The sequence below is a fragment of the Propithecus coquereli genome, unplaced genomic scaffold (assembly GCF_000956105.1).
Source record: "Propithecus coquereli isolate 6110/MARCELLA unplaced genomic scaffold, Pcoq_1.0 Scaffold254, whole genome shotgun sequence".
NCBI classification, from domain to species: Eukaryota; Metazoa; Chordata; class Mammalia; order Primates; family Indriidae; genus Propithecus; species Propithecus coquereli.
The window spans coordinates 1171780-1197404 of NW_012148108.1; the positions used below are offsets into that span (position 1 = coordinate 1171780).

General features: G+C 52.9%; 1 protein-coding gene across 1 annotated transcript in view; it reads right to left on the reverse strand.

Moving 5' to 3' along the window:
* The window catches only part of LOC105812540, a 69894-nt gene extending 45678 nt beyond the window's left edge, over positions 1-24216 (reverse strand). Inside the window, 4 exon segments of the mRNA XM_012647018.1 lie at positions 17090-17167; positions 23646-23755; positions 23757-23890; positions 23893-24216. Coding sequence (XP_012502472.1) covers positions 17090-17167; positions 23646-23755; positions 23757-23890; positions 23893-23995 — 425 coding nt within the window. The 5' untranslated portion in view covers positions 23996-24216.
* Between the last annotated feature and the right edge of the window lie 1409 nt (positions 24217-25625).

The window sequence follows — 25625 nt, forward strand, 5'->3', positions numbered from 1 at the left end:
GGTGTCCAAAGTAAGGGACCGTACTAGGTCTATCACTGTCGTTAGAATTACTGTGTGTGAGGCCTTCTGTCTGGTGCTGAGGCCACGGTGGGGATGAGACGGGTGCAGCCTCCTGCGTGCGTGGCACTTCGGCGCGAGAGACGGACGGGTGGCGGGGTGTGGACAGAAGGAGACTAACTTCGGGAAAGCTCGAGGTGGGGCGTAGGGGAGGGGCAGGGTGGCCGATAGGAGTTGCTGGAGGTGTCTCCTGGGGTTGAAGCTTTTTGTACTTGACTTATTGCTGACATTGAGACTTGGCTCCCTAAATAGATTTATAAGTTCCTGAAGGAAGAGGGTGTGTGTGTGTCTTACATACATTTTCTACCCATCACTGTGCCCAGGAGGGTGCTGCACTCTATTGCGTGATCACGAAATATTTGTGGACAGATTGTCCTTTTCCTCCTCCATCAGTGTTGGGGCGGGAGGGCGTCAGGTTGAGGGCAAATTTCAGACACGTCAGTTAGGCCCCCAGAAGCGATGGTGAGAGCAGGACGCGCCTCCCAGGAGGTGGTGAGGATGGACAAGATATACTAGGTGCCTGGAAGAGGGCCTGGCCCGTGGAGAGCCTTCAAAGACATTAGTGGCTCTTGGTATGAGGGAGTCAGGAGCAGGGGCCCTGCAGGGTCACAGGCTCATTGTCACCTGCCCAAACTGGGGACATGCACGTCTGGACAAGCTTCTTTGATCAATAACAGCACCGATTCCCAGCCCCACCATTGGCCCTAGAGATTTCTAGAAGGGATGTATCTGTAGTCCCCAAAGGATATGGGGGCCTGAGAAAAAAAAGTTGTCTCCTAAAAAGGGAAAAGGAATTAACATGGATGATCAGGATGGTGGTGGAAGAATTCCAGTCCCAAACCGCTCACTGGGCACCTGCTGCCTTCCGGGCGCTCCGCTTCGTGCTGGAGGTTTGACTAGGAAGGTCCATGAGGGCCTGTCTGGTCAGGTGTGAAATGCTTGGCTCTGTCCCTGTCTGGCCACTGCCCCAGGTGGAGACTGGGAAAGCCAGGAGTCCAGAAGGTCTTTGTGCATCGTCGTGACCTTGGATAGTTGTAGCTCATAGCAGCTCAGAGCCTGGCGACCATGACCCTGGGGAACAGGACACCCAAGGGCTGTGTTTGACAGAGGGTGGAGAAGGTTCTGGAGGGTGAAAGTCTCAGCATCTTTGGGGGGAAACCAGAGGAGGAGGGTGAGGGCTTCTACAACAGGAGAGAAGTTGGCAGGGACTGTTGGGGCCGGGTGGTGTTCTCTAGGGCATTGCCATAGGATTGCATCCCCCATTCTCCCCCATCATACCCAGCCCAGGTGCACGGTCACCTTGAGACAGCCCAGGACCTAGACAGGTGGGAGCCCTGGGCACTCAAAGACCATCTGATAAAGGGGTCACAGACTTAGATGCCTGCAGGGGCAGAACGCAGGACTCTGGGAGTGGAGGACACACACCCACCAAAGAGGGTGACGTAACTCGGTTCCGTACGCAGTGGGGTCCAGCAGGGTCAAATATTCCTGTTTTTCAAGAGAAACCTGGAAACCAGGGCTTTACGTGTAAGTTTTTAAAGGTTGGCAACTAATTCACATATTTTCACAAATCACGGTGGGCCAGACAGAGCATATCCGTGGAGTCCAATATGGCATTTACGCTGCCGGAGTGTGATATCTGAGACACTGGGGAGACAGACACTCCACGGAGACCTGACTTCACGGTGGGGGGACAGTCACACGGAGGTCTCAGGCCCTTCCTTGGATGTGGATGCCCTAGGACGGGGGACCCGAGGCAGCCAGGCTCTAGGGGACCATGGTGAGGCTTCCGTCTCTCACCTCTCTCTAGACAGCCTGCCTTCGGATATCTGGCTGGGGTGGGATGGGTGTCGGTGACTCTTTTGATGCCAGCCCCAGGCCCCTGGAGGCCACTGCAGCCAGAGGCCTGGCGGAGGCCGGGCGCGGGCAGGAGAGCAGGGATGGCTCGAGCCCAGGCCGGTGGCACGGGGACAGGTGGTCTCACCCTTGCTGATGTCTGTAAAACAGGCGTGGGGTTGGGGCTCCCTCTTCCTTCGTGGTATGTGGCCCACTCGGGGGTCTTCCAGTGGTCTTCCCTTTGCCGGGATGGGAGGCCACTTATGTGTTATATAGAAGGTAATAATGTCATTGGCTTCCCCCTGGTTTCCTGTTGATTGACTTTTATAGCTGGCAAACATTATGCTGGGTTGGTAAATTGCAATAAATTTAATCAAGAATTATTTTATTCAGCCTGCTAATGAGGAATAATAGCGTATGTATCAATTAGACCTGTCAATTTGTGTGAAGAAATAGATTTACAATGGGATGGTGAGCAAAAAAAAAAAAAAAATATCATTGGTATCAATTCACTTTATTATTTTTAATTTGCTTTGAATATTGAGCGTTCCTAACATAAAATCGTTCCTCAATTAAAATAAAACAGCTGTACTGCTCTCGGCTCCTCACCCCTTGTTTTTGCTTACAGATTAGCAGTTGTCATGGGTTTCAGTCTGTTGTCATCTCGTTAATTTGCACCCATAAATGGGTAAAAAAGTATTCTCAACCGTCAGTGAGAAAACGTCGCAGAGAAGAATGGTTTTCTCGTGTTTTGGGGAAGCAGCAGGGTTACCGCAGCAACGACGGGCTGGAGGGCGTGGAGGTGGGAGAGCCAGGCCGCGCCGGCAGGTGGGGACGCCGTATAGTTCTCACCAGGGCCCTTTAGTGTATACCCTGTGATTAATTATTTGCAAAAGTGGCCATAAGCATCACCTTCCCTCCCTCCCTGTCTCTCTCTCTCTCTGTCTCTCTCCCTCTCTCTGTCTCTTTCTCTGTCTCTGTCTCTGTCTCTCTTGGCCAGTGGAATGCAGCCGAAGAAACAAGGTGCATTTCAAGGTCTCACAAGCCTCTGCCGTGTTTCCCTTAGGACTCTGTGAATACATATCAACAAGTCCAGGTAGAACGAGACCTGCCATCCCACCTGGGCCGATCTTAGCCCAGCCGGCCCCTCGATGACCAGCAGCTGACTGTAGACCCGTGTGCGAACCCAGCCAGGTCCGGAAGAGCTGCTCAGCTGAGCCCAGCCCAAACCACTGGCTCACAGATAGTGAGCTAGGTGATTGGGTGTCATTTAAGCTACCGTATTTTGGGACGGTTTGTTATGCAGCAAGAACTGACTGATAAATACCCGCTATTTCAGAGCGGCCTGGAGCTCATAGTCTGGTGAAGTGGAAGACAGGATTAGTGCCAGATGCCTAGCGTCTGGGGAGGGGAGAGATTCAGGACATGAACGGGACCACTTGGGGTTGTTGTGTTCTCACAGCTGGACTTCTGGTAGCTGGGAGAGTGCATGTGTGTATGTACACTGCAAATAGGTGTCACGTGTGTTCGTGTGAAAGCATAGAAGTCTTTGCATACACATAGGTGTACACATACATGCATGCTTGTATGTGGACCTTATGTATACAACACGGATCCCTTTGTGAAACCCCAAGGAAGGGCTAAGTGTAGGCGAAGGTGGTTTCCTCCTCCTCCCCCGTTTCTGCTTCAGGCCTGTGACCCGGTGACTAGGCAGATGGAAACGGTTTTATGTCCCCCTGAAAAATTTCGCCACGTGCCCTTGTCTTGGTCAGTTTGGGCTGCTACGTCCACTTACTGCAGACTGGATGATTTGAACAACAAGCATTTGTTCTCACAGTTCTGAAGCTGGAAGTCCAAGATCAAGGGGCTGGCAGACCCAGTGGTTTAGAGATAACGGTTCTTGTATCCTCGCACGGTGGAGAGCAGAGTGGGAGATCCCGTGTCTCCTACTCTTTTTATGAGGGCACTGATCCCGTCATGAGGGCCCCACCCCCGTGACATAACCTAACCCTAACTGCTTCCCGAAGGCCTCACTCCGAATACCATCACTTTGGGATTAGGATTCCAACATACGCGTTTCAGGGGGAGACAAATGTTCAGCTCACAGCAGTGGATGACCTCTTTCTCTAACAACCGTCTTCCAGCAATCTCCTGGGTTAACACCAGGGCTCACGGATAAATCACTCTGGAGCCGCCCTTGGGAGCTAACTATGACCATGATGGGTCCAGACCTGTGGCCACCCTGACCTCACTGTGGCAAGAGCTTACTCAGTGTATGAAACAGCCCCCGGGTCCCCACCACAGCCGTGCGAGGGGACAGTGACATGACCAGGGTCGTCCAGGGAGCGGAGCAGAGGCAGGCGGTCGGCCAGGGCTCCAGATTCTCACACTAGCGCTCCCTCTGCCGCACCAGGTTGCTTCCTCGCCACCTTGCCTTCAGGGTCTCCGTGGACTCCAGGTGCAGGATCAACTGAGGGTCCTCTCCCTGATCAGAAAGTTCAAAACACTCTCAGAGGGGAGAGATGCCGGGCCCCGAGGCCTGTGCCCATCTGCGCAGCCAGGGGGTCAGAGCAGTCGACACATGCAGAACCCACAGCATGGCACGCGGGCATGAGAGGTGCTTAGTAAAGGGTGATTTCTACGGGTCAGCTGCCTCCCCACGTGGACGGGGCTGCATCCAGGTTCTCCGGGTCAGCTCCAAGGAGTGGAGGTTGGCGGTGGGATTGGCAGTGGCAGCAGAGCCTCCATCCCCTGGGAGGCCCGGCAGGCTGTGTTGGTCCAGCACCCAGGGCCACCCTCCCTCCAGCTCGCCTCTCCTCGGCGTGCGGGGTCGAATGAGATCATAGCCGTGTTGTCATGGGTGCAGATTTTTTATATGCTAGTTTATTTCCACACGTGAACATGAGCTGCTGGCTGTGGCCGTCACGCTCTGAAGGAGGTGAAAGGTTGCATGTGAGTAAGAATCGATCAATACCTGAGCCAGTCGCCTCCCGCCTGCCTTGGAACCTGGTCTCCCCTGGAGGGGGTGTCCATTGCCCGCGGGGCCAGGAAGAAGACGGATGCTGACCAGGGAGCAGAAATGCATCCGCCTCTACCCCCTTTAAGGAAGGAGGGAAGCCATTGGTTTCGAAACGAGCCCTTGCGTTTGGGGACACACGGTCTTTAGTTGCGTTGGAAGTGGGTGAGAAGCAGGGGTGGAAATATTAGGCTGAATTTACGCAACGTGAAGTCTCCAGATAAAACCTTATAATTCAGCCAGGCAGACCCACGTGAGGACTGCATGGTATCGTCCGCTGCCGGAGGTTTGGCTGCTTCCTCCTCGGTCCCCCGGGGCATCTGATCGGGGCTAGCATCCCTCGTGCTCAAGTGGCAAGTGAGAGATGGAAACCAGGGGAGTTTAGACTTGGTACGCAGCCAATCCTGGTAATTTAGGAACCCAAACTCTACTCTTCGTGGAGCTATTAGTGCTCCATATTATGGAAGAAGCTTTTCCATCCCAGACAAATGAGAAATGAACACTCCCTGCTAATGGTGGGTCATAACTCAACATCATTCTCCGAAGATCTATGGGCCAGTCCTCTGCCAGTCTCTCCTGGAGAACCGTGACATGTGGATGTTTTATCCTCTGCCCTCCTTCTCTAACACATGTTAATAAAAGTTCTGTGTAAAGCAGAGCGACAAAGGAGATTCATACTTTTATTTCTCACACGTGCCGAACTTCGTATTTTCCTCTTGGATCCCCCAGTTGGAGTGTCTCCACCACCTGAATTAATTAACCTCGTCATTGTCGACAGACCCATCCATCCACATCGTCACGGACGAGGCCTCCGCTTCCCAGATAAAAAGTCTTCTACACGAACCAACAAAGAGGCATCGGCTACCCGGAAAGTGAGGCTGCTTTGTGCCGGTATAGCCACTTCCCCGAAATTTTTTTTCAGCATTTACCCCCAGAGAAAATGACTCTCCTTTCTCTGACAAACACTTCTGGATCTCGATGGTCTGAGACCAAGATCTTGGCATTGAGCTCAGCAACACCCTATCTGAATTTGAAACGTCTCTTTGTAGGAGGCAGAGAAATTAACGGAAATTATTTCTGGATCTATTAGCTGGGGCGGAATGAATATTGCTCGGGGTCCAGCGTAGTAGGTGTTCTCATTTGATCAGCACATCTCTTCCTTTTGGACATTTCTAAGCCCTGTAGAAGAGGCTTCGAGGTGGGGAGCTGAGGTTGGGTCTGAGGTGTGAATTCCTGCAGCGTGGATCTCCGATTGTCAGTCTTTGATCAGCCTTGAGGAAGGATGTTGCATACTGTAGAGATTTGCCACTAGCTAGCCAGGTCCTTGGATGAAGCACAGTTACCGGACCTCAGTGGAAACAGAACCGAATTCCCCAGGTGACCCTCAGAAGGGTTAGGCCCAGAGGTACCGTGTAGTATAGCACCTGGGCCAGAGCCAGCTCCCAGAGGTGCCTCTCCAAGGGCGGACCACCTCCCTCCCAATGCACGGCGTGTGGGCCATGGGCCTGTGTGACCAGCCCGAGCCATAGCCTGGACCACGTCTCATTTTGCACTCCTAGGAAGACCAGCCCTCTTAAGAGCTCCCTTTTGTGGAACATCTACTCTATGCCAGGCACTCTGCCCGGTGCTTTTCATAGGCACTTACAAACCATATGAGGGTAGTACCTTAGGAATTCCCATTTTTATACAAGAAGAACCCAGCTCAGAGTGGCTGAGAAACTTTTCCTAGGTCTCACAGCAACAAACAGTTATGGCAGAGATTCAGCAGCTAGTCTCAGCAGAGCCAGGCCACGGTGGGTGACATATTCTGGCCGGTCGCCCAGAGCCAGACTGTCCAGCGTGTCTCAGCTCACTGGACCAGTGGGAGGAGATAGAGGTTTGCATTTGTTTTCGTTCGTGGTGATACTACAGTGAAAATCATGCGGCCTTGTGTGGCGGATGTTATCCCTCTTGCAAACCGGAATCCAGAGGTGCTGGGGCAAGTCTGGCGAATGGGTGAGCAGACTGCTCGGAATGTGCTCGAGTCCATTTACATGCATGTCCTTTTGTCCGGGCTGAAGATGGATGCTGGGGACCAAGGAGAGAAGATTCTATAGGACAGAGGGGCGTTGGGTCCTCTTTCCAGCCCTGCGCCCTGGGGCGGGGAGGCTGCAGATGAGCTCAAGGGGCTGCCTCCGGGAGGAAGATTGAGGAGTGCGGATAGCACTGAGCCTCCACGGGGACGCAGCTGACAAGAGCCCTGCAGACCTGGACAGAGTCCTTCTCCCCGTTGCACCCAGAGCCTGGCGCCACTCTGACCCTGTACGCGCCGTGGAGAGGGCAGGGCAACCTCAAAATGGATATGCCAACATCCACTGGGGCAACCTTCGGGGTCTGACACGTCTGTGAGCTCCCGGAGATCCCACCTGGGGACATACGGAGACATTACGGGGGGTGGCAGGGGGCTGGAGTCCTGGGTGACCAGACGGGGGTCAGTGCCAGCCACGCTCCGGTTCTCCCTCGGAGGAGCCACGCTGTGGCCGTGGGCAGGGCAGGCCCGAGCAGCGTGCCTTGTACGTGGGCTACAGAAGACAAGTGTGGCCTTTGAGACGGCACCGCGTGAGACTCGGGGAGCTGCCGAGTGGGCCCAGGAAAGAAATAAGAGTACAGAACAACGACCGAGGGCAGAGACCCCGGTGCCAGGCAGCCTGGCTGGAGTCTTGCCTCTGCCATTTTCCGGGCAACCCTGGGCAAACTCTTCAACTTGTCTCTGCTTCGGTTTTCGGGACGTGGGGCCGATGCTTTGCCTGCAGGGGTGTCGTGGGAGTGAAAGGTGCTTATCTGAGCAAAGCCCTTGGAAGAATACACGGCATGCCCTGAGCATGATGCAGGCTGGCCACAGCCATCACTATTTTCATTATAGAAAAGGAAATCTTAATTGGAGAGGCCGAGGACAGCCTGCCAAAGCCCACACCTTCCCGTGGTCAAAGAGAACGCTCATCGAATCAAATTAAATAAACGTAACCTGAAAAACTGATTAAAAAATCACATCCATGAGCCTGGCTGACTGTGTGGTCACCCTGACCGAGTTTTGTCCCAGTCAGAGACAGGCTCAAAATATCTGTGACTAAATCAGCAGAGATCGTATGGCCAATAATAGCTCCGTAAAATAATGACTTAACTGAAAATATTGTAATAGCCGAAGAATCTTTACTGCTTTGTAAATGCGCTCCAAAGGGTAATTATTTTTGAGTTTTAATGGTCTAGTCGATTTGTTTGCCGTTGGTTTGTAAATATATAACTTTTCTTTTGTTTATAAATGAAAAGTTATTTTCAGTCTGATTTATGTTGCCTTTTATGTGCTCGTTTCGTGTAAGATTCTTCTCCCCAGATCACTGGGTCCTCCTCCACGGGTGTAGCGGCTAAGCGGCTGTAGAAGAGTCTGGTGGAGATTCCAAAAAATGTGTTCGGTCTCCGCTCTGCCCACCGCCCGACCGCCAGGCTCACTGCGCGTGCAAAGAGGCAGGGGTGTGGACGGAAGGAAGGAAGGAACCCTCCAAATCTCTGGGGATTCTCTTTGGCGCGGCTTCCTGCGGCCAGGAGGGCACAGCCGAAAGCACAGCCCTCAGTGAGCGTCTCTTCCCCGCCGTGCTGGCGTTCGGCTCCGTCCTCGCGATTAAGCATCGTTCAGGTTCCTCATAAAGCCGGTGCTCAAAGGTCCTCGTGAAACTAGCTTAGGGGAGGGAATGATGCTGCCTTTAGCAACTGCCCAGATGAAATCCTAAGCGCTTTTGCTCTGCTGGCCAGCATTGCTCTTCCCGCCATCACCGCCCGGCCCCTGGAGGGTGGGGGACAAGCGGGGAGTCCCCGGGACGCTCCGGCTGCACCTGCACGACCTTTTAACGCATTGGGAACCCGCGGCCCAATGTCCCTGCTTCCCGACAACCCCTCTTGCCAAGCGCAGCCGGCTCCCCGAGGCCCTCTCCAGATTCCCTCGTCCCCGGTCCTCCTCCATATTCCTCGGAGCGCGCTGGGCCCTTCGTCACACGGTGACGGATGGAGGCGGCGGGTGTGGGAGGCCAGCGCCCGTTCTTAATATCTCTCGTCCCTTCTCGCTGGCGACCCGGCTGCGGGGCAGTGAGAACATCGCGGGCCCCACTCCCCGCGCAGCCCGGGGCCTGTTCATCCCGGTGCCAATAAAACCCATGCGATTTATGGCTGTGCTTTTTAATTCATTCAATTCTCTGTTCATTGGGAGGTTAATGTTGTTGATCTATTTTCTCTTGAAACAAATAAAAACAATGCGTGCTGACACTGGCTTGGACTTTTGACACGGACCGGGGAGGTCAGCATTTAATTTTATATTTATAGACTGCGCGGACAGTCTTATCTGTATTAACAACGGCTCACTCAATCCTTGTCATCTTACGGCTCGGGTCGGAGGCTCTCGTTTCCAGCCTGGAGTTTCTCTTTCCCCTTCCTCTTTTTCTTCTTCATCCTCATCTCTACCTCTTCCTCTCTCTCTATTTCTCCTTCCATGGCTTGTTGCCTTTTTCTTTCTTTGTTGTTCCTGCTGTCTCTGCATGCTCGTCCGTGTTCTCTCCCTCTTGTTCTCTGCCCCATTTTTCTTCAACTTGGAGCCTCCTGTCTTTCCCGGCTTCTGCCTCCTTTTCTCCTTTACCCACCTTCCCTCCCCGGAAGCTCTGTCTCCCACGCCAAGAGCGAGAATCTTTTGGATTCGCTCCTTCGAAGCGTCCTTCGGGCTTTCGCTACGGGCTTGGTGCCTGGATCTGGGGAGGAGACGGGGCAACGTATCAAGGCCCAGCAGTTCCAAGTTTTGACGAGCAGAGAACCACTTTCTTCGAGAAAGCCTGTGGGTGATTTCTGAGTTTAAACCCCTCCTTATTTAAACCCTACATTCCGGTCTCCCAAGCCATGGCCACGCTGACAGCTACGACAAAGCAGTAACAGTCAGCGGAGACGTCCCTTTCCGGAGCTTCTCTCTGCTGTGCTTATCCGGCAGGAGTCACCGGCAGTGATGGGCCTCCTTGCCGAATGCTGGAGCTAAACAATGAAAATTGCTTGAGAAATGAAACAGAGAAGCAGCCAGAGAGGGGCTGTGGGAGGAATCCTGGCCCTCCACCCCCAGGTTCTCTAGCTGGACCTATTTGATGAGCCTGCGTGGGCTCAGCCTCTGCCTCTGTGACGTGAGGATGGCAGGAGGTGCAGGGCAGGGAGGAACGCAGGGACCGTGCATGGCCCATGTGTCTGGTGCACGTGGTGGGCGTGCAGTGCACGGGAGCTAATGACGCGCTGCATTGCTAGCTGGTTATTTGGGGGAAAACGGCGTTTTATTCCAACAATTGTATTAATAAAGTGGTTGTTTTTAAAATCACCCGTCTTTGTGTGAAGATGCAAAGATTGGTTCATTCGTCAGAGAGGTTGCCATCTGGATTGTGAACCCGTCACCTCATGGTGTGCTCTGAGGCCGCGTCTGTGCCTATGCAGTTGAGATGTCCCCAACCCTCCCGTGGTGCCATTTCGGTGACTCTGTCGGCGATAGTCTGAATGCTCGGTGGTGGAGGTGGGCAGAAGAGTCATCTTTGGGATGAGCTTTTCCTGACTCTGCCCTGATTGGGTTGGCTACCCGGGGTGTGGCCAGGGTCTCCACTGGTCGGAACTGGGCTCTTCCTGTCCACGGACACCCCTCCCGTGGCTTCTGTGTCCTCACCTGTGAAATCGGGGTAATGACGCGCTCCATCCACAGATGACAGGAGGATTAATTAGATGCTATATTTAAAAGACTTTAGATCCTTGGAGGAAAGTGCAGTGTAACTGATATCTAAGAAGATAAAATATTTAAGCCGTAGCCTCCAGGGGCCGTTCATCTTATTGTATTTTCAGCATTTTAGAAATTTCGTATGAAAACATTCTTTAAGAAAGCTTCTCTGCCCAGACAGCTGGGGAAGCAATGCTTCCTAAGAGAGGACAATAGCTCGGTATCATTCTCCCGAGAGAGGCTTTCCTTTCCCGGTCGGTCCTGCACCTACCAAGATGGCAGAAATGAGCAGCCTCCCTGAGTCCTCTGGCCCAGCTCCTGGGTGAGGATTCATGGAGCAGTGGCGTGCGGGGAGGTAGGAAAGAAGATACAGAGGTTCTGAGCCATCAGCATCCCCAGGCAGGTCCTGGGCAGACAAAGAGATTTTCATCCAAGCAAATATCAAGCCAAGGATCTCCTTAAATGTCACGACCCCTATTTGCACAGACCCCTTCCAAGGCTCCATGCCTGTTCTTGTATTTGCCACGTTGTATTCTTTTTCTTAAATTGTGCAAACGTCAGGCCTCACCACACCCGGGTCTACCCTGCTCGCGAGTCTCTGGAGTAGGAATGATTTTCACGTTGAGATCCATAGTGGTCTACTCAGATTTTTCTGGTTACCTGTGGCAGAAGCTCAGTCTAGCCTGAACAGGAAAGGAGATCACCAATTCATGTAACTGAAAAACGTACGGGTACAGATGGCTCCAATGATGCCATCAGAACCCTTCTCTTTCCGTCTTTGAGCTCTGCAGGCTTCCGCGCTGCCTTCGTTCCCAGGCAGGTTCTCTCCAGACAGCGGCAGATTCCGGCCATCCCTAGCTCTAGCCTTCCCGTTTAGTAATCTCCCCAGAAATAGCGCTGCTTCCCAAGTCATGCCATCCGAGTTCCCAGGGGCAGACCCTCCGTGGGCCGCCCAGAAGGGTTCGTCCCTGAGCCAGTAAGTTTGTCTAGGGCGACAAAATAGGCCAGTCGGCTAAGTGATGTCTCCTCTCCCGGAGCCGGGATAGAGTCAGCTCCGCCCCATCCTCTGGGCTGAGAGCTGAGAAGGGCTGGTTTCCCCAAAAGGAAATCGATATGGCATTGCTAGAAGTGGGGGCGATGGACACTGGGCTGGCTAAATTAAGAGATTCATGCCAGTAGTCTTGTTTGTTTTCTTTCTCTTAGAGAGACCCGTCTGTTAACGTGCCCAGGTCCTGTGTTCTACTCAGGTGAACTAGGTGCTGTGAGCTGTGGCCTTCCTGGGTGAATGACCCAGGTCAGTCGGTGCACCTCGTGGTGGACTGGACTAGCATGCCCTGACAGCCAAGCACTGCGCCCTTCTATCTCCCCCCAGCCCCCCAAGCACTTAGCTTCGCTTATTTCTGGGAATTTAGGCCAATCCCGGGCAAGAACTGCAAACTATGTGATATTAATTTGTCATACAACAGAACGAAGACTCAAAGGAGACATTAAGTGTTTGCAGCAAAATGAAGAAGATTGCATTCTCGCACACCTGAATTTGTGGTTAGAGATTCATCTCTCTACACGTTCTTTGCAGATTGTACCACCCACCCACGGGAAGCTTCTGGTACTTGGAGTGGTTCAAATGAGGCACTGGGGTTATTTGCCTCTTTCTTAAATCAGGACAGTAGGAAGGATAAGCCCTCGGAACCAATCATCTGTCCTCTCCCCCTGGAGCCCAGCTCCAGATTCTGACATTCTGAGCACCCTGGGAGAGCAGGCCACCAGGTTGCGATGCGCTGGGCATATTCAATATAATTGTGCCATTGGTTTCCTGAGTGTGACACATCTTGCCTGATTACACCGTGTGTTCAAGGAAGTAAGAGTTGGACGGGGGAGGCTCCTGTCTGGTGACCTTTATTTTGGCGGAAAGCTAATAGACATTCCACTCTGCAGAGAAGACACTCTCCCGGGGAATGTGCACGCTAATACAGACTTTGCCTCCATCATTGTCTCTAATTGAAAGAAGAGTTACATCAAATTTTTACCTAATGATTTGTACAACATTCTTACATAATTAAAGGAAAATGATGCAAGTCCATCTTCAGTAATTTGCTAATAGAACTATTTCCCTCCCCCAACCCCTCCCGGGCTTGGAGCTGTGGGCAATTATTATGCTTGTAACAGAAAAGAAAAGGGACTCCTCCCCCGGAAGGGTTGGGGGTGGTGGCGGCGAGGGCCTGCACTTTCTGCCTGGTGGAGGGATGCGGGGTGGTCTCCCCCGGCTGGTCCTAAACCAGCTGGAGCCCCCCTGTCCAGCCACCGGCACACAGAGGGTGTTGAGCAGCTAAGAGATTCTGAGCCTCTCTCATCCTTCTCCCTGTCCACCATGGTCGCCGTGCGTAGGTGCTCCCCACACCATGGTCGCCATGCGTAGGTGCTCGCCCGCCATGGTCACCGTGCGTAGGTGCTCCCCGCCATGGTCACCGTGTGTAGGTGCTCCCCCCCATGGTTGCCAAGCATAGGTGCTCCCCGCACCTCTCCTTACGGGCCCAGAGCAAGACCAAGGAGAACAAAGGAGGGTGGTGCCTCCTGTAAGGAATGGGAGGGGCCACAAGAAAATTCAAGTAACTCAGTCCAGCGCCCACCCTCCAGGTCAGAGCTCAGAACCCCCCACCTCAGCCCCAGCTACACACGAGACTCCCCTGGGGAGCCTTAAAGACACCAGTGGCCGGACCACACCCTAGAACGATTGCAGCAGAATCTGGGGGTGAGACTTAGACGTTACATCCGTAGTTTTAAAGTTCCCCAGGTGAGCTCTGTGTGCAGCCAAGATCGGGAAGCACAGCTCAGAGTTCGTGGTTCTCGGCCAGAGCTCTTGGTGCCCCCTCAGGAGCCTTTCAAACATAGGAATGCAATGCCCAGTCTCACTCCACACTAATAAAGTTAAAATCTCCCCGTGTGGCTCTTGGCCATGAGTATTTAGAAAAAGCGTGCCAGGTGAGTGTGACCACTGCTCTGTAGCAACGTTCAGGAGGTTCTTTAATGCAGGACTCCAAAAAGGACAATGAACATCTCAGTGGAAAGTGATCCATCACATGCATCGGCACGTTGGCCACATAGTTCATGGTCCTCAGAAACCGCAGCCCGATGCAACGCACCCGGGGCCCAGTGCAGAGGGCTGGGTTGACAACGCAGCACCCTCCACGGGAGAAGCAGAGAACCAACCCGTCTTGGCTAATCGCATTGGCATTTCGGTCTCAATTTGCAGGTAGCCAGAGTTCCAGTTGAGCTGTCGTCAGCTGTGTGGGTGGGTGGTCCACTCCCTCCAAGCGGCAGTCATGGCGCCGCTCTGGCTTCTGTCTTGTGCAAGTTGCTGCTGCTCTTTCTGTCCCTGCCAGGACACCCTCATCTCTGCTCTGTGGGGGATGTTAGGGGAGGATATGGGGGCAAGTGAGGGAAGGTGGGTCACGTGCCTCTGCTTTTGACTGGAGTATCAACTCCTCCCTTGAAGAATCCAACTAGAAAACGCCCCTCCCCCGGCTGGACAGCATTGTGGTTTCCATGGTTACTCACTGACTATTTTACTGCTTGGTTTAACCATTTAGTCATTTCGTACCCGCCAGGGGGGCGCCGTGGAAGCCGGGCGCTATCCCACGGTCGGGACGCGAGGTTTACCGTCCGCGAGTATCAGTCCGGGTCCTTGCTGTTATAATTTATTCTGTGCTTCTCATTAAGCATTTTCCAGTTCTCAAACTTTAATAACTTTAGTTATAGGTGAGATAGAAACAATCTTCCTGGTAATGAGCACAGAATTTCCTCCTCACCGAGGATATTAGACTTGGATTGTGTTTTCCAGAGTACACAATTTTCCCTCCTTCACACGGCGCCGTCCCCCTGCCCGCTGCGGGATCTAAATGATAATGTTTCCAACCCTGTAATGCAGTTACCCTCAAATTCAATAGATTTGCTCTTAAATGCCACTTAGATATTGTTTCTAGCCTACCCATAGCCCGAGTTATTAAAATCTAAGAGTAAAAACGACTTTATGAAGACCTGTATTGCGGCGTAACGGAGGCGCAAGTTCAGCAACACGTCTAAGGAGAGCCAGGACGCTGCGGGCCGTAAATGAGGGGTTAGAGGCCACGACGGCAGGGCCCCTTCCGTGCCCGGTTTCTTGGCAGAAACCTGGGCCCAGTGAAGTTTTTAACTTGCATGGAACTGGTAGAAACTGGAAAGCCATTATTTTTGCTACAAATAGTTCCAAAGGAGATGGGATTACTCCTTCGAGACCTAGTTTCTTTTTTGGGGGACAGCTACTTGAGTGAACCTATTAATTACCGAGGTATACAACAAGTACCTACCCAAGTTTTATCCTTTGTTCCTGGAGAAGTCCGGAAACTCCGACGTTTTGGGCTGAGCGTTCAGACAGCCTGGTTTCTGCAGGCCTCATGGATGGCGTTCCAGGTCCCCGGGTGTGAGGCCGGGTCTTTTCCACCCTCCCTGATGTGAGGCAGCAGGTTGACAAGAAGGCCTCATTCCAACGTGTCCAGAGACACCCGTCGGTCATTCTATTCACGGGAGAGACCTAACAGGAAACAGAAGTGCCCAGTGGTGGGGGACGCCTGCACTGGCTCCCTAAAATCATCACCCTGACCCCTGCTGTAAATAGGGACGGAGAGCCTAGGACACGGGGAGACCAGCAACACCAAGGCCAAAGCCAAGGAAAGCCGCGACCTGGACCCTGCTGTGCTGCGTGGACTCAAAGCGCAGCTCCCTGCCCGGTGTTGGCAGAAAGGCCACAGGAGGTCAGTGGTCTTGGAGGCTTTGGGGTCAGCAGTAAGAGGCCAGCTTCACAGCTGGGTCCCCATGACGTGGTGGCGGCCACAAAGTTCTCACACGTCCATCTTTGAGGTTCTTGGCTGTGGTGTCCAGCGTCCATGGGGACACCTGTCTGTGGTCACAGGAAGCCCCAGCGGGAATCTCAGCGTAGTGGGGGGCACAGCCCCTGAAAGTGAGCAGGGTTTCTGCCCACGAGGCAGCGAGGGGCTCCGGGCCAGATTTCTCCCCGTATAAACAGAAATGTGACCTTATCTCTATTAACAGACTGACATCCCACCGCCCACTCACACCTAGTTTCTGTGAATTTGGGGAAAGCCATTTGATTATAAACTCCTTGGGATATGAGGTTGGCACTATTGGCGGCTTCCAATAACACCTCGCGGAGTGGTGAAAACAATAGCTGGTGGCCTATTCCACGAAGCAGTGGACGCGTGTTCTACGTCTACGGCTTCCGGCAGAAATAAATTCCACGCACGGACAACCGTGCCCTGTTCGCAGTAGGCATTCAGTAAACGCTGGTGCTGCTAATGCTTGGGCGTGGCTAATTTAGCACCTCTGGGTGACAAGGCACGACCGTAGCACCACGCACATTTCCCCAGTGTGACCTCTGAGTGTGACCTCCCGGACTGACATCTTCATCGCCACGGCGAACGACTGGCTTGTTCCACGTGGGCTGGGGCGAGGACGTCCCCGCGCAGGCCAAGCCCGTCGGTCACCTGGGGCTGTGAAATGGGGACTCAGGAGTGAGTTGTGATCCTGCTCCGGCCCCGCTGAACCTGTTCGCCGGAGCCGGGCACACTCCTGTTAGAGATCTGTGTGGCGCGTCCCCGCGTCGTGCCTTGCTGCATAATAAATCGTAGCCCTCGCATTAACCGGTCAGCCTTTGCTGATAACCAAAGTGCAGCCTGCCGGCAGGCCCTGATCAATACGGCCTTCTATTTATAGGATTGTTACAAATGGAAGTTTTATTTAAATGAGACAATGCCGAGGAGGACACAGAAGATCGATTAGATAAAATACAGTAAAAGCATTTAATTTGGGTTTGATACGCGGCTCACACTCACGCGCACACACAGACTTACACGCGCATTCACACCCCCATCCCTGCTTTCCCCGGACACAACACGGTGCAGGGGAGGGTCAGCGCCCTGAGAACACCCCGAAAATGATCAAACCGTGACAACGTGCGGGATGGAGGCGGGGCGTTAGCAAAGCAAAATGCGACGTGGAGAGAAGGCAGAAGGCAGCAGGTGGAACGCTGGGCGGGGTGTAAAGGACGCTGGGCGCTGGTCCTCCTCTGTGACAGCCTTGCTGTGTGTCCTCGGAGAAGCCCTTCCCGTCTCTGGAATCCCATCTCTCTGTCTAGAAACGAATCGCTATTGTGAGGTACCAACCGCAAAAGGGGAAATAAACTCTCGCGGCCTTGCCCATCCTGATATAGTCCTGTTCCCCAGACAGCCAGGGCTTGAGGTTTTGGACGCAGGGAGCCTGGGTTTGAAACGCCAGCCCCACTGGGACTGTGCAACCTTGAGCAAGAGGCCTGGGAGGGGACATTTGGTATCATTCAGCCACCAGCGGGGCAGGGCAGTAGGCTCACTCACCTCCCTCCTGGGCTCCGGTTGATCGTCTGGGGATGAAGGTAGCGATGCCTCCACTTGCGGAGCAGGCATGAGCGTGAACAGAGGCCAGGCCTGCGGGGTCTCTGGCCACGGCTTACACGAGAGATGTGCCTGTGGCCCTGGGGCTTGGCTGTGCTCCCTGGAAGTAGGTAACAAGGGGTACCTGAGCCAACAAGGAAGACAAAGTTGTCAGGCTGCTAATGTCTAATCCTGGACACCACCAGCCTCAGCTGGCACCAGCTTCCACCCCTATCGGAGCCGGAACGGTGGCGCCATCCAGGCATGGAGGGAAAGACTGACCCTAGACTCCCAGGCGAGGTGCCGCATTCTCAGCGGTCACCTGGATTAAAGCAGAGATGTGTTTTTTTGGGAGGGTTGATGTGTTCTCTACGGCGACAAAGGAATGTTTCACTTTTATCACTGCGTTTTATCAACACACACTCATTTCAGGATTTAACGTTTCCTCCGCAGGACGGACCAATGTTTTATGACAGGGTGTCCCGACAGGGTGTGGCCGTCCCCAACCCAGGCTGCAGAGATGTGTGTGCAAGGCAACCAGGCGGAGGCCCCTTCCTCAAGGCAGGGTCTTGGGATTTTTATCTGGGGCAGGGGAAGCGAGGTGTTTGGTTTCCTCTTCGAGATGAATCCATTTGCTGCAATCTTGGGAAATGAAGTTTATCTTTTTAATAGCACAGAGAGACTTCATCTTGCAGATTAGGAGTTCACCAGGTATTAGGTAATTTAGATCATAAATTCTCTTCAAAGTGACCCATCATCTCAGTATTTATTTTTTCCCTCTGAAAACACGGGAGGCATAAAAGCAAGCTTTGTCGTTTTGTGTCTGCCAGATTGTCACATAAATATCTCAGGAACTACTGATCTTATCATCATAAAACTTGCATTTGTGTGGTGCGACATGCCACGTTGGCCGGTTACCCAGAAAGTCAAGCACGCGGTGTTCGACCATTCAGGGCCGGGTCTAACGGCCCTCATCCTGCCGTCTCTTGCGCAGGGCCCGGCGCGGCCTGGAGTGCACCGGGCGGGCGTGAGCTCCAGCAGACAGCAGAGGGACCCCAGAGCGAGCAGGCCCCCGAGGCCTTCGTCCGCAACACCCCGGGGTGTGCTCTGCGGTGCTGCAGAGTGACATCTTTCACAGTGGTGGGCGCCTTGCTGGCTTCTCAAATGGCACCATCAGGGGACAGGGCTTTCGTGATCGTCGTGGCAAACAGGATTCAAGCCCACTGCAGGTCGACTCTGTTAGCAGGTCGGGTTGGAAAGATAAGACTCATGTTGAAACGAGTGTCCACTGATGGCTGCTGGGCCACTCCCCGCACAGCTCAGGAGGCTCCGAGGCAAAGCCCCCGCCCCCACAGTGCGGGGTTTAGTGTAGGGGAAGCTCCCCCGGGAGCTGTGGTGGCAGAGACGGGCGCGGAGGACGCCAGAGCGCAGGGCAGGAGGACTCGCGCTTTGCTGGGAGGCCGGGAGGACAGTAATCAGCGGAGGCAGCAGCACCACAGAGCATGGAAGCTTTCCTTGGTTTTTGGACCCAGGAGAAGACTGAGCATTCATACCTGTTGAGTGTGACTATGTATTTTTCCAGTTACTACTTATTGAGCACTAGCTGAATGCCAGGCACGGTCTCAGGGCCAGGGGTGCAGTAAGAACCAAGGCCCACCCAACCCTGGACTTCCCATGGTCTCCCATGGGTGGGGGCGGGGAGGTGGGGGCAGGTGAATGGTTAAGCCAACTGTCGCAGGAGTAACGTACCAGCCTCCGCCTCACAGGGCAGTCCCGGGGGCTCCAGGACGCGAGGTGAAGACGCAGCGGAGAGCACTGGGCGCAGGGTGTGGTTGGCGCATTTAGGCTGCGGGGGCAGCCTGAGCTCCTAGCACCTCCGGGTGCCATCCCCGGACAAGCCCCACCCGTCGGGCACACAGACGAGCTGCCGACTCTGTCTGGCCCACCACGCCCCTGATGACATGGCAGTGAGGAGAGCAGCGACACGCCAGACGTAGGAGGGCGTGAAGCCAAAGACTCCAGGCCTCCCTCCCCGGCGTGCGGGCCCCGCGCGGCACGTTGCAGGTGGGACATCAGTCCACTGGGAAACGGAAGCTTCACAGGGCTCAGCAGAGGCCGCCGAACCTGAGAAACAACGGGTGAGGCTCAGAGTCGGGATACGGCCTCACCTAGAAGCTGGGGGCACCGAGGACAGGGCTGGGCCACACAGGGCCGGGTGAGGACCTGAGTGCCCAGGTTGCATTGTTCTGTGTCTTTCTCTTGTTTCTGATGCTTTAACAGCCGTCTTTCTGTGGCCCTTTATTTAACGCAAATATTCTTTTCTTTTGATTCCAACCTAGAACAATATTAGTAACAGCTCCCACGCGTTCCAGCCCTTACAGCGAGCCGGGAACCGGAGCAAAGCGCCTGGTTAGCCTTCGCAACCGTTCCCTGAGTGCGGCTCCCCGGACCCCATCTGCAGATGGGGTGCCGGGCGGGGAAGCAGTTGGCAGGCCCAGGACTCACACCGGAAGTGCCTGACTCATGTCCTGGATGTGGCCGTGTGTGAGGTGGCAAAACCCGTGAGGCTAGGATGGGGCTGTCCGAATGTCAGGGGAACACCGCTGTTGACAAAACGGCCGTCATTCTCCCCCCAGACAATGCCCCTCGCTTCCCGAGCCCACAGCATCCCCCTGCGCCTGAAATCGTCCCCTCCGTGAGGGTGCAGCCTGAGCTCCTTCCTCCAAGACACCCTCTGATTCTCCCAGGTCTCCCGACACCTTCGCCCTCTGGCCATGCACAGCCTCTCGCCGTGTGCACGACCAGCCGCTCTCCGATGCTGTGCCGCCAGGGGATTGTGTTGTTTGCCCTTCTGCATCCTTTGAACGTGACCTCGGCTGTCCTGGGTGAACATAAGGGACACCAAATAAAGATCCGTCGAAGGGCTGGCCCTGGGTGGATCAGAGCTTTCAGGCCACGCGTAGAACTCACTTTGGGGATCTTGGGCCACTGGGTGCAGTTCAGACGCCCACAGGGCCCCACCCATCCCAAGGCCCAACCAGCAGCAGCGGAGTAAGGAGCCCAAAGCTAGGAGACGCCCAGCCCCTTTGGGCAAATGTGTCCCCATCCCCTATGGGAAAAGGGAAATAGGGAAGTAAAGTCTGTTAAGAAAATAAGGACTTCTCAGTAGCAATAAGAGGGAAAGATCCGATTCTTGGAGGAAGCCAACAGAGAATTCCCAAAGGCCCTCCTCAAATCCGCAGCCCACTCCCCGACCAGAACCCTTTGGTTCTCCCTACAGACGGGGGGCACTGTACCCTGATTTCTTACGTGAGCAGACCCTTCAGGAGCGCTTGGGGCTGGTTAGAGGAGGAGCATGGGTCGCGGTTCGACTTGGCTGTTTTCTCAGGGATGCCCAGCACTTTAGTTCTCAAGCTAATCCTTGATTAACACCCAGGCAACTTGGGCCTTTTAATTAAAAGAAAGAGAAAGTCTAAAAAGAAAATAGGTCAATGGGCCTTTCTGGAAAGGTGGTCCCAGGGAAGCCAAAGGCTCGCCTTGGAATTTCCAGGTTTCCCAGTGTTAATAGCATTGAGATCACATTGAGAATTTAGATCACAGGAACGGAAAGCTCTGTCCTTTTTCGCTGACCCAATTTGAGAAGTAAAAATTGATCCGCAGACCAGCTGGGCACGCAGACACAGACCACAGCATTTGCATGGACCGTTAAGAGTGTTATTCAGGGCTCCTGGCAGAGGAGCCGCCACGCCTCTGCATCCAGACGGCTCGCTGTGGGGAGGGACCTGCCTCCGTCACCTGTGCACGCGCCAGGGACGCCGGTCACGACCCCAGGGCACTGTGAAGCCAGGTAGGAAACCGCGTCGGGGTGCAGGGGGCGTTTGTGCCATCTGTCAACCCCGCCACCTCATAGCGCCCCACGGGGACCTGTGGAGGGAGGTGGCAACGTGGGAAGAGGAATCCCAGAGCCTCTCCGCTGTGTACATTTTCTGAGCTTTCTCCTTCACTTGCCAATGGACTAGAAAAAGAAAATGAGTATTACTAAGATTTTTTAAAATTAAGGCATCATTTACATACCATAAATGCACAGCTCTTAAGTATACAGTTTGATGAGTTTTGACGAATGTATATACCCGTGAAACCCCTCAAGATGTACATTTCCGTGACCCCGGAATGTTCTGTCGCGCCTCTTTCCGGGGAATCCCTTCCCGAGGCAACAGTGCTCTGTTCTGATTTCTCCCCCACTCAGCCTTCCCGCTGCAGACCTCCCCGTGCATTAAATCACGTGGCGCACGTGCTGTTGAAACGCCTTACGTTGCTCAACCTACCATTTCGAGGTTCATTCTCGGTATCACGCCTGTGAGTGGATCATTTCTTCTTCCCAGGTAATAGACCGTTGTACGGTTTGACCACAGCTTATCTATCCATTTCACGTTTTGATGGACACAGACAAAATTTAAGAGACTCAAGGGAGAGAAAAATATATTTTGAGCCGGAATTCATGAATTCATCCCACGGATGTTTGTGAAATGTCAGCGCCCTGCTAGACACCGTGCTCCGCAGGGCGAGTGCGGCGGGGCGTAGAGCAATGAGCGCCTGGTCTCCTGCCACCTGGACTCTGGTGGGAGATGCAGACCATGAACAAGTGAACAGACATGTGGCCAAGATAGTTCTAGATCGTGGTAAGTTCTACGAAGGCAATCCTCTTAGGGAAAGGAAAATGAAGATTACATTTTTAGGACAGAGATAAATACTTTGGTAGAGTCTATTTCTTAAAACTAAAATGGCTATTAAGATTATTCATCGGATAAAATAATCATTTGCATCCATTTGTGATTTCCTGCCTGAAAAATATTCAGGAACCGGAGAGTCACAGGTGAAGTGTGAAACCCACATCTCACTGATCCTTTCTTTTTCACCCGTGTGTTACTGGGTCTGTTTCCTCCTTGCGTCCCATCTCTTTGTGTCGCAGAGATATTTGTGGTTGCTCAGTGGAGATTTCTTAAAAATAAGAATCCTGTTTCTAAGAACTAAAAACAAGAAACATGTGCTGTGGGATTTAAATTATTTCTTTCTAAAACAACAACCACCCTCTCTCTCTAGTCAAGATTCTCGATACAAATATTTTTCAAAGGAAGCTATTTTCCCCCTTGGACCACGGGCTTTCTTTCTCGAGTTCTCCGGGCTGCATTGTTAAGAAGGAGGAAGAGGGAGATGCAGGGAAATACTTCAGCATTCTATAATAAAGTAGTTCATGGCACAATTAAAATGATGTAGTAGAACAGTAACATGATATGCTGAATTTAAATAACTAAAGCTGATTAAGGAGGACATCGGAATTAAATGCTTGATGGAGTTGACATAACAAATCCAAGATGGCTTCTCCGCATCGCGGCGATGGTGCCAACCACTGATATTTTCCAGGCAAATTTGTTGATAGATAAAACATTTTTATAGACTTTCCATTATTCCTTGTAGCCATCAGCTTTTAATTTTCTCTTTCTAGTTAATATACTTGTGTATAATTTAAACAGAAAACTGTTCTGTTTCATCATAAAAGATTTGCCTGTTACTTTGGGGGCGTAAATCAGGCGGACAGAGAGACATTCTTGAACTTGTTTTTTAAGGCATTTGTTGACAACAACAGAAAAGAAGATCACAGACACCGCCAATAAGCGTGGACATCAATTATTTTTTAATTGTATAGGAGTACAGTACACTAATTAAAACTAGTATATCTTGCAATGCCAAAGGCAAAATTAATTATTAATTTTTATTAATATTCAGAAGTAGCACAAGGAATGCATTAATAAAGATTTGGTGGTTGTGACTGAGATCTTGTTTAGCTTTATATTTTAGGAGGGGAAAAAAGAAGAAGAAGAAGAAGGTCTGCTGGCTCGATCCGAATAACGAAGGCTGCGCCACCGAAGGAAGGATCTTTATTGGAATGGAGCGCTCTCCAGAGCGGGCGTTTAGCGACAGGAGATGAGACGCGGTGGGGCATTATGCGAAAACCCCAAAAGCTTGTCTATGATGGTTCGACTCGACAACTCCACGCTCACCTGTAAAATTGTTATTGTTACCTTAGATACTTTTGGTTATTAAATTGGATATTTTAGTTAAGCCATCTTGAGTTGACATTTAATAATTCATTTAGGAGCCATGCACAGAAAGAATATTATCCAGCTCACCAAATCCAAGATGAACGGAATTAGTTTTGTGCACTAAAAAGATTGTGACAAGACTTCCTCCTCCTCTCCCGCCGCTCCCCTCCTCCTCCTGTTCTCCTCCCCTTCTCCTTCTCCCCTTCCCTCCTCTCCTCCTCCACAGTCGGAAGCACGTCTGCCGGGCTCTCTTGTCCTCGCTGGCACGGACAGGGACACACCCGTGGTTCTTGGGCTGGACTCTTCAAGCCCCGTCTCGGTGCAGTCCTAACACTGTGTAGGGCGTGCACGGCTCACAAACCTGTGCTTCCTTTCGGGCAGCTGACGCACTCTCAATTTAAGAAGCCCCTGATTAGCTTTCTTTCAGGTCTACTTCCTTTAGAAGGAATTTCGCCTTGGTGAGGTCTGTACCGATCAAATCCTTCAATGAAACCAAAAATCCTGGCACGGCAATGGCGGGAAGGCTGCCTGTGGATGGGTGGGCTGTTTCGCCACCAGCTCTGATATCTCCTAACACATGTCCACCCGCCCCAGTGGGCAGAGCGGCCAGACCCCCGTCCTCCTTCGCCTGCCACACGGGGAGCGCCGTGCCTCGCACAGCTCCTCCTGCGCGTTCGCGGATCTTCAAGGGTGAAAAGGAGAGGAACGGAGCATTCTCAGCTACCACGAAGCTACAGGCAGTTGTAGGCAAAACTGTATGGTACAGCATATGCACGGAGCATGCCTTCCCTTCACACCTCGGGCTGCAGCAGGACTCCCCGGCAAGCGCAAGCTGTCGCCGTTCCCTGGGGAAGGCAGCTCTCTGGAGAATGCTTCTTCCACCTGATGGTCCACCTTCCAGAAGGCTTGCTGCTCCTGGGAAAGAAACAGCATCAGGCCAGTCTGGGAAGGCCTGTGTTCCCTCGGATGTGCTGGAACATTTTCTCTGGAAACTAGGTGGAAAGGTAGATCTGACTTCACACTGGCAACTCTGACTGGCCTTGGGCTGGACTCCTTAAGCCATATCTAGGTGCATTCCTAAAACTGTGTAGGGCATGCATGGGTCACAGACCTGTGCCTTGCATGCCTCAGGGTAGAGGCGGCTGTGCGTTCAGAATCAGCATGGAATCCAAACAGATGCCAGCCCCATCAGTTAATCCCATTCCGCCAGAGTCCATTGGAAGGGGAAGGAGGATGGCTTCATCATGACATGGTGTATAATGTATCTGCTGCCTGTAGGTGACACCTGCCAGGTGACCCCAGGCCCTGATTCCTAGGACTTTAAATGCTTAGCTACCCATATCGAGAGAGGGTACTGTCTTGCCTTTTTTTTTTTTTAATTCCTCCAAAATCATGCAGATGAGTATTGCAGAGTATGCCAGCTATGAATGAAACATTATGATGAGTTGGTTAAAAAAAAAAAGGTATTTCATTCATTAATTCAAACAACAAACTCTTAATGAGGACCTATGCTCTCCTAGGAGCTTCGGTAGGCCCTGGGGATTCAAAATGAACAAGGAAGCAAGTGTATAAGTTAGTTATTGCTGCGTAACGGACAGCTCCAACGCTCAGGGACTTACGCAGCAGTCACGCACTGCGACCTGTGCGTCTGGGAGTGGGCCGGGGTTTGGCTGACGTAGAATGCGCTTGACAAGGCAGCTCTGCCCAGGTTTGGGTTTTGCTTTCTTAAATCTTCATCTATGCACTAGCTCTTACCCTTCCTAAACCTGTGTCCACTCACCTGCGATATGCCGATGAAAACAGGGCCCGCCTCTTCAGATGGCTGCGAACATCTGTGAGGTCCCGTGGCCGGGAAGCTCTTAGCGCGGTGCCCGGCGCACTGAAGCACTTGGCACAGGTCGCCGCCATCAGTCGCGTGCACACACCCGGAGGCAGAGGCTCAGAGGTTGAGGCTGCGTCCTCCCGCGTGTGGATGCGGGTCTCGTTCATGGCGCTCTTTCACCTTTGCTTGCGGCTGCGCGACGTCGCTTCTCCGAGCAGATCGGGTGGAAGATTCATTTTCATAAATCATGTTTACGTTGGTGAGGCTTTGTTGACTGGCTTAGGGATGAGTTGAGAGCTTTAGGGTACATGTCTGTGGGGGCGGAGGAGAAAAAGGTTTGGAGGGCTTCTTCGGTACGCACAAAGGTGGAATGCACCAGGAATCTGAGTTTGCTGCACAATACGGGGTGATTTCACTGCGTGAGGGACAGCCCCAAAGTGGAGCTGGGTGAGGCTTCTTGGCTTCCTCCCCCTGACCCTAAAGCTGTGCAAGTCCATAAGAGTCTCGTCTTGATGACATCAAGGGCGTCTGGCTGTAGTGTCTGTCTCTGTTACCTGATGTTAAACCCAGAGGATGT